The 11,359-nt window shown below is 39.2% G+C and overlaps 1 protein-coding gene across 5 annotated transcripts in view; it reads right to left on the bottom strand.

The window, feature by feature from the left end:
- Nktr (natural killer cell triggering receptor) overlaps positions 1-11,359 on the bottom strand; it is a 35,703-nt gene that overhangs the window by 8,799 nt on the left and 15,545 nt on the right. For 3 of the 5 annotated variants that reach the window (XM_029542793.1, XM_029542791.1, XM_021206660.2), the window contains 6 exons: positions 6,328-6,357; positions 5,710-5,855; positions 4,658-4,880; positions 3,237-3,392; positions 1,341-1,428; positions 741-886 (listed from right to left, as the gene is read on the bottom strand). In XM_029542793.1, coding sequence (XP_029398653.1) covers positions 741-886; positions 1,341-1,428; positions 3,237-3,392; positions 4,658-4,880; positions 5,710-5,855; positions 6,328-6,357 — 789 coding nt within the window. Of the gene's footprint in view, positions 1-740; positions 887-1,340; positions 1,429-3,236; positions 3,393-4,657; positions 4,881-5,709; positions 5,856-6,327; positions 6,358-9,110; positions 9,139-11,359 lie in introns of all 5 variants that reach the window. The other 2 variants (XM_029542794.1, XM_029542792.1) reach the window with 2 other exon arrangements.

Below are 11,359 nucleotides of genomic sequence, written 5' to 3'. Positions count from 1 at the left end.
CTACAGTGTACTTACATATAATAAATAAATAAATCTTTAAAAAAAAAAACCACTAATTTCTTTGAAAGCATCTCTCACTGACCTAAGGTTCATCAGTAGACAGCCGCACAGCATGCCACAAGGACCCCCCAGCCCTGGGATTATCAAGTGCTTACTGCTAGACCTAGCTTTCCATGTACACTTCGGGTCCTCATGCTTGTAAGGCAATCACTTTACGAACTACTATCTTCCTAATCCGTCTTTTGTGAAGACAAGATCCTGTTATGTGGCCTAGGATGGCCTGGAATTAGTTATGTATCCAGCCTGGCCTCCACCTCCCAAATACTGGGATTACAGTGCCATTAGGCCTGGATAAAGCTGGATTTTCTTTATTCTGGAGCCTGTGCACTTTAGAAACAGTGTACACTGCTGTAGGGAATCACTGTTATCTGAACATGTTGCAGACACAATAGTCTTTGGAGTCAGAAATGAACTCCCACGCTTTGCAGGCTCTCCTATTTACCAATCCACGCACCTGTGTGTAAGGTATCTGTCAAGTCAGACATCTAGTATGTAGTGCCTGAGACCTTATCACTTCTGCAATTAAGAGTCCACTCAAACTCTTAGCAAAAGGAAGCAACACCTGACTGAAGTGCCTTGGTCTCCGCAGCAGCAGTGCTGCTCCTGCTAGCGGATGCCAGGCAGTGGCTCTCCAGCACTTAGGCTCTGCTCCAGGCTGTGCTCCTACCCCAGGTGCTTACTTGTCTCCTTTGCTCCACTTCTCTCCGCTCGGTGGCCTGTAAGCTCTCAGTCTCTGCATCTCCTCCTTCCAGTGAGGAGGAGTTTCACTGCTGTCATCATCTTCAGACTCAGAGTGGGATCTTGACCTTGGAGGTGTGTGATAGCGCTTTAAACACAGAAAGCATAGTAACTGTTCTAAAAATGCCTCTTGTAGGACAGAGTCAGGCAAAAGATCTAATGCAGGCATCAATTTAAGTATCAACTTAGGAAAGTAGGAAGTTATTTCAAAAGAAGACATCAAGAAGCAAAAGAGGCAAGACAATTCACCTGAAACCCTCAAGTTTCCTTTGCAGTCCTAACACATTCATTAGCCTCCATTACTCAGAGACCAAAACGTCTCAATAAAATACTATTTCATGAATTATATCACTGAATAATTAAATCCATCCACAGCTGTATCTACAGTGGCGGTACCTTTTCAAAACTTTGGGAAATAAAAACAATTCCTTGAATGAGAAGAATGTTCCATCTAAAACTAAACCTCTGACTTTTAAAATAAAATGTTAAAAAGTTAGTATGTAGGTGAACAATTTGAAATTAGAAAGTTTTAACATACGTACAATTGTGCCTCTTCCTTTGATTTTCCGTCCAGACTTTGATACAGATGGTTTCTGATCATTTACAACAGGTGCAACATCTGGAATGTTCCTGAAAGAATTCGTGATGACAATTAAAGGTGTGCAAGAGACAGAACATCCTCTCAATGTTCAAGTGCACAGCTACAGTCTTTACAATACCAAATTTCCTATTTCATGACATGAAATTCAAATGTCAACATGCATAGAGTTTCATGGGTGCAGCCATATAATCCACACACTAACACATCACCACATACAGACACGACTATCACCTCATGTGCTATACACATAACCCTGCAAAGAAGAGTTGTATGAACTCTGACTGCAGTGTCAGATGACAGCTCTGACAACTGTGCTAACAGAGAACACCAACTTGAACTCTAGATGGAGTTAGTCTGCCCCAGGAAAATTACATTCATCCCATGAGTAAATATATATTTGGAAGAAAAATAAGGGTTTTTATTATTATTATTATTATTGTTATTACTTTCGTTTGCTTTTTTTTTTTTTTTAAATGAAGACTTGTAGAGGAAGCCAGGCGCATTAAAACACACCTGCAATCCCAGCATGTGAAGGAGTTACAGTACCAGTCTAAGTTATACAAGCAAAGAAAAAAAAAAACAAAAAAACACTGTTGAAGGACTGGGGCACAGCTCACTTGACTTCTTGGCTTTCTAAGTCACTCCTCACAGGAATATACGACTTATACCACACACTGAAGCACTTTTGCTCATGTAACATTCTTCTCTCCTCCCTCTCCACCTCCTTCTTTTGAGACTAGCCCTTGTTATGGTGTTCATGACAGAAAATCAATCCTACAGTCAAATAATCCTACGTACCTCCAGGACTACATGCATAGGTCACCAAGCCTGGCTTGTGTCCTTTTAATATTTCTAAATTTAAGTCTAATATACAAATTAGTTGCAGGTATGTATATGCTGTCACACCTGGCAGGGAGTCTTTTCAGAATGGATTATCAGGTTCATTAAAGTACACAAAGTACATTAAATGGTATTTTCTGAGACTAAATCTCAAGCCACAATTCAGGGAAACTACAGTAATATTTATGATACTAAATTGTATCTCTCGTCACCATGTAATTAACTTTGCACTATTGAAATTGAAACTGATGTCACCACTCAGTTGACTCCACAGAGCTCAATGAACCTGATAATCCATTCTGAAAAGACTCACCCTTAAAAAAGAAAGAAAAGGCCAATGCAGCAAGATCAGTAATATAGCCTTTCCTGACCTCTAACAAGCACTTCCCTCCCTGCCAGGTGTGACAGCATATACATACCTGCAACCGTAATACTCTAGACGATAAAGCAGAAGGGTTCCAAGTTCAAGGCTAACCTGAGGCACATAGCAAGATGCTGTCTTGGAAAATAAGCAGACAAAAAATATAAACTAAAACAACAAAACACACCCTCTTCACTACCTTGCCCAATTTCTTTTACCTATTCAGGTATTCAAGTGCGGACTCTGAAAGGGAGGTCCATGCTATTCCTTAGACTAGTGACTGACTCCCCATAACATCATTCTGTGTACTCTGAGCGTGAGTCATGGGGAGTGAGTGTAAAGCTGCAGTGACCTGATGATAGAACACACAGTGCGAGAGCTAACCATCACTGTCCACTTGAGTGGATATCCAACCCCTACAGGACTGCGCATACTAACTACCCCATGTGCTAGGGCCAGTGCAGATTAAAAGAAGGAGAAAGCCAGCTGCGTGACAGCACTCCCTCCTTCTGCTTCCTGTCCTGTACTGTGGGCTGCTCCATGGTATCCTGTCTGAAACGAAACTGTGAGCAAGGTGCTTCTGTCAGGTACTGGACACAGTGCAGAGAAGAGGAACACGCCCATCAGCCTACTTACTGTTCAGGCTCCACAGTGATAGCAGGCATATCTCTTCTAAGTAAAAATCGGTTCTCAGGAACTGGAGGAATCTCTTCTGGGCGGACAACAGGCTTTTCTCTTTTAGTGTTTGAGTCAACTGATCTTTTTTCATTCACATCACTCCTCTCAGAATAACTAAAATAAATCAAGTCACCAATTTATACATTAATGCTAGTATTTTATAAAATGAAGGCACATCAAAAAAGAGCAAAACTTACACTCACCCTCAGTGTTGATTTTCACAAATATACAAAACAACACAGTAAAAAATCCAGAGCTAAGAAATGTTTTAAAAGAAAAATTAAAAAGAGAAAAAAAATCGAGTGCTAAAAATTCTGAAATGGAAGTTGTCAATGATCTTAATGTTTTCCTTCTTAAAAACATGCTTATCTATTTCCTGTGTGTGCTACTGTGCACATACCATGATGTAGATGTGAGACAACTACTTGTGGGAGATGGCTGTCTCTTCCCAATGTGTACCTCAGGAATCAACTCAACTTGTCTGGCTTGGTGAGAAGCCTCTGAACCAGTTCAATGGCCCAAGTTTTGCTTTAGGGAGAATCATTTTTCTTCAGGGGTGCAGACTGTGTCTTCTTATGCTCCACAGGGTGGCCCTGTACCCCTGCACATTAAGTGGGCTCAGTAGGTTATTGAAAGAAAAACAAAGAGGATGGAGATGTAGTGGGTAGAGAATTCAAAGGAGGGATTAGAAGGTGCAGGACCAAATTACTTTGTAGACATGTATGAAATTCTCAAAGTAAAAAATGCTGTATTTTAAGAGAAAGACTTTTCAGGGATTGGAAAGATTAAAAAATGGCTCATCAGGTAAGAGCATTGGCTGTTCTTCTAGAGGACCTGGGTTCAATTCCCAGCACCCACACAGTAGCTCACAACTGTCTGTAACTCTAACATCTGTCACCCTCACACAAGCATACATGCAGGCAAAACATTAATGCACATAAAATTTTAAAAATTAATAAAAAAAATACACACATGAGAGGGAGAGAGGGAGAGAAAAAGGGAGAGAGGAGAGGGAGAGGGAGAATTTTCAGGCATTAGGGCTGGCAAGATGGTTCAGTAAGCAGAGGCCTTTGTCAACAAAGGACCTATCTGGAAGAAAGAGAGAAACAACTGCAAGCTGTCTTCTGATTGCTACACATATCTTTGAATACACAAAATAAAAAAACCTTAAAATTTAAAAACAAACAAAAAGAATTTCAAGAATTATCTTCACCCGAAAATCATACCAACTGATGCCTACACTACTCCTCGATTGTTACAGGCATCAGTTTAAAACCTAGTGTTCCTCAAATCTACAAGTACAGTACGAGCATGGAGCTCACAGGAGTCTGTGCCCGAGCTGCAGGCTGGGTGCTGGGTCAGCACACATTTGCTCTTACCCTTCAGGGCTTACTGTGCGCTTCCTCCTCTGTTCTTCTGAACCACTCATTTCTTTCCGTCTCTTTTTAGTATGTCTGACTTTTGGCCTCCTCTTATGTCTCCTCCTTCTGATTCTCTCTCGTTCAACTTCACTTTCTGAGGATGATTCTGAAGAGGAAGAGGAATTGGAAGAAGAGTCCGAGTCTTCTGAATGGGTTGGTTTCTTCCTTTTTTTCTCAAAAACTTAATAGATATTAAAAAATAAAAATAAAAATCAGTACTTGAGCCCAGTACACACCAGAGTGAAAAAATAAGACTACTGACTATCATATAATTGCTTCATGAATAGCAAACTAAAAATAGACTCAACTAAACTGTTCCCCAGTTATGTATAATGCCCAAGCCCTTACCCATCATGAAGCCTGTATTTTAAGTAAACATGACAAGTAATGAGAGCAAAGACAGAATAAACAAATGTCAAGGGAACAGAGAGATACAGTAGCTTAAGATTACCCTGGAACAGAGACCTAAAGAAGGGAGGGGTCACACAGATACCTTAAACAAAGAATGTTCTATACATGAGGGCAGGTACAAAGTCCCTAGTGTCTGAATAAAGATCAATGTAGCTGGAAGGCAATGAGTACGGAAAAAATTTGGAAAGACAACAGAGAGCTACGGGCTCTGTGCTGAGAGCACCACTGTAGGTGTCTGTGCGGGGGGGATGTGGATTACCTGTCCCTTAAGGGGATCACTCTGGTAGCTGCTAAATACAAACCAAAGTAAAACAAGGAAGGGCATAAGCAAAGAAATTAGTGGGGACATGCCTGCTGACAAATGACCATGGGGAAACAGGGAGAGAGGTAAGGCAGGCAGCTGTGAGGGTACTGCAATAATCCAGGCACGAAAGGCCTTGGATCAGCTGACAGCTGGGGAGTAGTGAGGAGGAGGAGCTGGAAACATCTGCTGGTGGAGAGGATACAGCACAGCACAGAGGCACCAACACTCCCACTACCCTCACACATACTTTACGCCTCTCTGTTCTAGATTTCCCCCATCCTCCAAAGGCTCTTACCATCTTTTGTCAACTTTGTGGCCAGCACCCCACAGTCAATAACTCGGACATCTGCATAAGGTCTGCTTGCAGCATCTGTTTTCAGATTTTCAATCTGTTCAATTACTTCAAAACCAGATATTACCAGTCCAAATACAACATGAACCCTGTCATAATATAAATCCAGATATAAATGTCTGGTAATAATTACAGTATGAACATAATTGGGATAACTGGTGTCAAAAAATATCTATCCACACAACTGCAAACAAACCCAAAGTGTTATGAACCAATTAGAAGGGAAGGACAACCTGAAATCTACTTCATAATAGGAAACAGTGACAGTTCATCTAAAGACAAGGTGGGACTCAGTTTCTGCTGTCATTATTGTCAACGGTTGTTAGCCTGTTTAGGGTTAAGAATCTGGTAAGAGGGGCACTTCATACTGAGAATTCATCTCAACAATTATACTCAAAACCACATGGTTGAGAAGCCCACCCATGGGCAAAATGAGTCAGGCTCAAAACTCCCATCCCTGGGCCCTCGGGGAAGAGCTTGGCTACGAAAGACTAGCCCAGGTCAGCAAGTCTTTCAGGCTCATGAAACAATTCCCTGAGATTTTAACAACTCAATGCTTACCCGTCCAGGTGTGGAGCAGGCTTTGTAGTTCTGTACAATAAACATCAACACAAAGATGGTATCAAAAATGACGTATTCAGATGAAGAAAGCAGAGGGTTTAAACACAGCATGTAGTGAACAAAGAAGTAAAGATAAAAAGACAGAAAAATGTTAAGAATAATTAATATACATCCAACTTTAAAGACCCCCAAAACACCAATAGTAGCCATTTTACTAATTAAAAAAACTAGACTACAATGAATTATAAAACCAACTGTTAGAATGTATAGAATAAACTTGAGTTATAGAAAGAAATGTAAAGCATATACACTGAAATTAAATTTACTCTCAAACCAAAAACAATAATGGCAATGAAAACAAACATTAAAAAAAAAAATTCCCAGCAGAATTATGGGAGGAGGAAGCCACTGCCCAGGTGAAGAACTGACAGCACTGGCCACACACCCACTGGGCTCTTATTTGCTACTGAAGACTGAGACAGTCTGCATATTCTTTTTTAAGGCAAGCAAGGGAGGAGCCTTGGAGTCCTATCTCTGGAGCTTCCTGCTCTTTTTTCACTCAAGGTGAAGCTTTGCAACTCATATTCTGAAAATGCAATAGGGAGGGACTTTCGAATTGCTGATGCCCTTCACAACAAAATGAAAAATGAAGGTCTTATTGACATCTTCGATTTCCATGGCCCAGAAAACACCCCTCCTGCTGCCCTGTGGATGCCCCACTGTCACTGTTGGGACTCTGTGGGGTACACTTGGTTAAGGTATTTTGAATCCAAGTTGGTTTTCCCATAACATTTTCAAAGATCTTTACACGTGAACTGTAATGCAAAAATTCAAAAGTGGATAGCCAGATCAGTATTAGAATACCAGAACCTTAACTACTAAGGATGAAAAACAGATGATAGAGACAAGGTCACTAGGCTTTCAGGCTGTACTAAAATAGTCACTTGCATAAAGAAAAACCCATATGCAGCTTAATGTCACTCTAAGACACATGAGCAGAACAGCTTAACCTTTACAACATGTCAAAAACATTATTGTACAAGAGACTGTAATGTTTATACTTACTTTAAGAATATCCAGTTCTGTATGAAGACTATAGATAGTATTTAACTTAAAACTTTTAATGTCAACTTAAGTCTCAGAACTTTAAATGAAGATTTGATTTTTAAATTCACAAGTCTCAAATATTTCTTATAAAATTGAGTAGAAATTCAAACCAGTATAATTTAAAAAATAAAAACAGGTTTAAAAGGGGGAGATGGGGTGGGAAGAAATGAAGAAAATCTAACGAACCGGTGAGCCACAGACACTATGAAGCGAGCATCCAGAAGTCATGGTAGACAACAACTGTAAAACAAAACTGCTTCCTGCATTGTGCATGAGCTAGACAGAAACCCCTTATGAGAAGGGGTAAAGGTGCTTCCAGAAAGATACAACTGTTCTGCCAAGCAGAAGATGAAACCACACGGCTGTTTACTGACTAGATGTGCTTTTCCTTTCTTGGGCCTCGCTCAGAAGAGCCTACAGTTTTTTCTAGCACACAATTCCAATTCAGCTGCCACCTTAGCTAACAGATGCTGTAACCACCATGTATGGCAGCCCTAGGGCAAATAGAGATAGTCTATCCAGCTCCAGCAACACACACTCAGATCACCTGAGGATAGAAGAATGCTCTTAGGACATTCAAGCTTGGGACAGATAACTTGTCTCAAATTGAGAGTGAACACAGGTTCCTCTTAAGTGCTAAGCACACACTCAACCACTGAGCCACACTGTACAGTCAGTCCCTAGTACTGTTTTCAATTCTAATGAAAACTTACCGATAAGCAATGACCTACTGCACTGAGTAGTAAAGAAGCACAATAATAGAGGACAATCTGCTCACAGCATCCAAACCAAAAATCATTCATTTAATTTATTGGCACCTGCAATTTAGGTACAGAAATATCAATTTTCACCTTCACTGGGATAGAGTTAGTACATGGGAAATATTTCACAAAAAAAGGAACTCTCTGGACCTGCACCTACAAAGCCCAGGACTCACTGTAGGGCAGGCTCACTGGAACTATGCAGATAGTACACACAAACAACAGTAACAACAACAAGGGTAACAGAAAGGCGGGAGAGACCATGTGCTCAGCCAAGTCTACTAAAACGTACAGAGAAACCTTGCCCACCAACTCTTTACTATATTCAACATTCTCAATAGTACCATTCGAGGCAGTGATACAGATGCAGTAAATTAAGACTTAGAAGACCAGGGCAAAGGAGAAACAAATACACACACACACACACACACACACACACACACACACACACAAAAAAAACAAAGAAACAAAAAAAACCACAAAAAATTTATAAAGCTTCAGTGCTCAGACATTTCTTTATCTCCCACAGTCTCTCCCACCCCGAATCTACCTAAGACAGTTACTGCAAGGGTTACTTAAACCACAAACCCTACAAACTAAAAACTTTACTGTTGTTCCAAAGAATGAACTATACTTATGCCATCATCAGAGCAGCTTCTGGACCTTACCAACTCCTAAAATCCTAATGTAAAACAGTGCCAGGAAGCATACAAGAGTTACTGAAATGAAACTGTACTTTCGAGGTTAACCATAAGCATGAACATCCTTGTTTTACATATATTGCTGCTACACAGAACAAGCAGAAATTTTTTTTCCTTAAAATGTTTCAATAAATGTAACATTAGGATTAAAGAAACAAAGGCAGAGAGAGAGAGAGAGAGAGAGAGAGAGAACCTTAGAGTAATGAGACATTACCTTTGGAGCGCACGGTGTAACACTGTTTCTGCAAATTTTACACAAAAATGGCAAGAAATAAATTGTAATACACTTTTAAGACAAGACTGAATTTATGTTTTAATATCAATATAACTTTGAAATTAAAATTTTAAGTTTTATACAAAGCAAGAAAGCTTTTTTAAGTAGAGGGCTCTAAATTTTCTTTCGTAAAATATTTATGAAGAGATGAATTTTGTTTTGAAAAGCCTTGTAGAGATCTTAAGACTCATGGTATTTTAATACAGGGGTTGGTGACAGCTCATAAAACATTGAAGCTCCTTTTATAATCTCAGAGACTAATAGCTATGCCATCTTTCTCAGTAAAATAATACACCATGAGTATGGACAGATATCTAAAAACTGAGAAATTGGGACTTCTGGTAGAAGGCAAATAATTTCCCCCCCAAAACTAAGTTTAGATAATTCAAAACAAAACTTGAGGAACTTAACCAATGCACTTCATTTTCATGCTTCTGCTTTTCAAACCTTTCTTGGTTGTGCAAAACAGAGCCCTGAAGAATGATTTGGTCGGAATCTGAACTGTGCTCACTGCTTCATGCATGTACTCAAGCTGTTATGTTACTGGACAAAATTAATAGAAACAGCAATAATGGCAAAAGCAGAACTTTAAGGATCTTGTCTGAGGCTTTAGGCAACAGAGGTGACAGCCTTAGAGAAAAAAAGGAAAATCCTGGCCAGAGGATTTTCATATTTAATCTGATTTATCTTCTTATGAGAATTTTATTTTAAACAATAAACACTGGATTTTAACTAATGAAAATTAAAAAAAATCAATGACTACACAAACCAAAAACCCTTACACCTGAATAAAAATTTGATAGGATTTGAGATATGTTAAATATTAAAATGTTGTAAAAGTGACTTAAAATCTCTCATATAGGCATGAGTATAAAAAAAAAAAAAAAAAGAGAGAGAGAGCTTGAAATCATAGTTTCCACAGTGTAAAACTCCAGGCCTAAAGTAAGAGGGCACTAAAAGCAACTATTCTAATGTCATCTTTATCACGCAACTCTTTTCATCACGGCTTGAAACTAAGCTATCATGAAGTGGGAATCCAAACTATGAGTAACACAGCTTGTGTTTTAGGGCAGAGGTCCAATGCTGTGTTCCCAAGGTCACTCAGAAAGAAAAGCTTTCTAAATTCAATATTAATATAAAGGAAATATATACAAATTATAACTAGATACATCATGTCTTTCCTGACTGATATCATGTATATCACATAAACACATAAATTCTAAGCATGGGTGTTAGATGACATCTGAAATTCAGGGAAAGTGGTATTAAGGTTCAAATATCACAAACTTCCTCTCAAAAAAATTTTATGAAATTAGCATGAAGTTATTACCTTCCATAAAAACAAAACAAAATCCAATGCAACAACAAACAAACAAAAACACAGTGACTAAGGCCACAACATTTAATACCATTCTCTCTCACGCAAATTTATAAAAACACAGTGACTAAGGCCACAACATTTAATACCATTCTCTCTCATACAAATTTATAAACGTGTGGGTGAGACATTTCTCCCCGCACCTACTTATGCTTGCCAAGGTGTCAATACAGGTTTATAAACTCCTTAAACATTCAAGTCTTTCCTCTACTTGCTTCCTACCTACCTCATTAGATGAAGAGTTGCTTCTAAGTTGGGTCTTTAAATGATATAAAGCAATCCTAGAGCCTTTCTCCATTTATGACTTACTGCTCTTCCAGGACCAGAGTTCATTTCATTTCCTAGCACCCACATGGCAGCTCACAACTAGTTATGTAATCCAGTCTCAGGGGACCTGTCCTCCAGAGGCATTGTATCCAGGTGGTACACAGTCAGTCATACATGCAGGCAAAGCACTCATACACATAAAATAAAAATAAATGAAGGAAAAAAAGAAAACCCTCATATATATATATAAAATCAATAATCTGGGTATGGTAGCACATGTCCTTAATGCTAGCAGCTGGGAGGAAGAGGCAGGTAGGTGAATCTGAGAAATGTTCGTTAGCATTTACAAGGTCATGAGACTGATTACCAGCACTGAGAAAAACAGAACAAATTTTGTTTAAATATTATCTTTGTTTTCATAAAAATTATCATGACTAGACCTGTGGCCAATGACAGTCTATTCACCAAAGCTTTGAAGCCATAAATGGTATACACTGAGGCTGGAGAGATGGCTGCTCTTCCAGAAGACTCAGGTTCAATGCCC

The sequence above is a fragment of the Mus pahari genome, chromosome 10 (genome assembly GCF_900095145.1).
Source record: "Mus pahari chromosome 10, PAHARI_EIJ_v1.1, whole genome shotgun sequence".
NCBI classification, from domain to species: Eukaryota; Metazoa; Chordata; class Mammalia; order Rodentia; family Muridae; genus Mus; species Mus pahari.
This window is presented reverse-complemented; position numbering and strand designations above follow the sequence as displayed.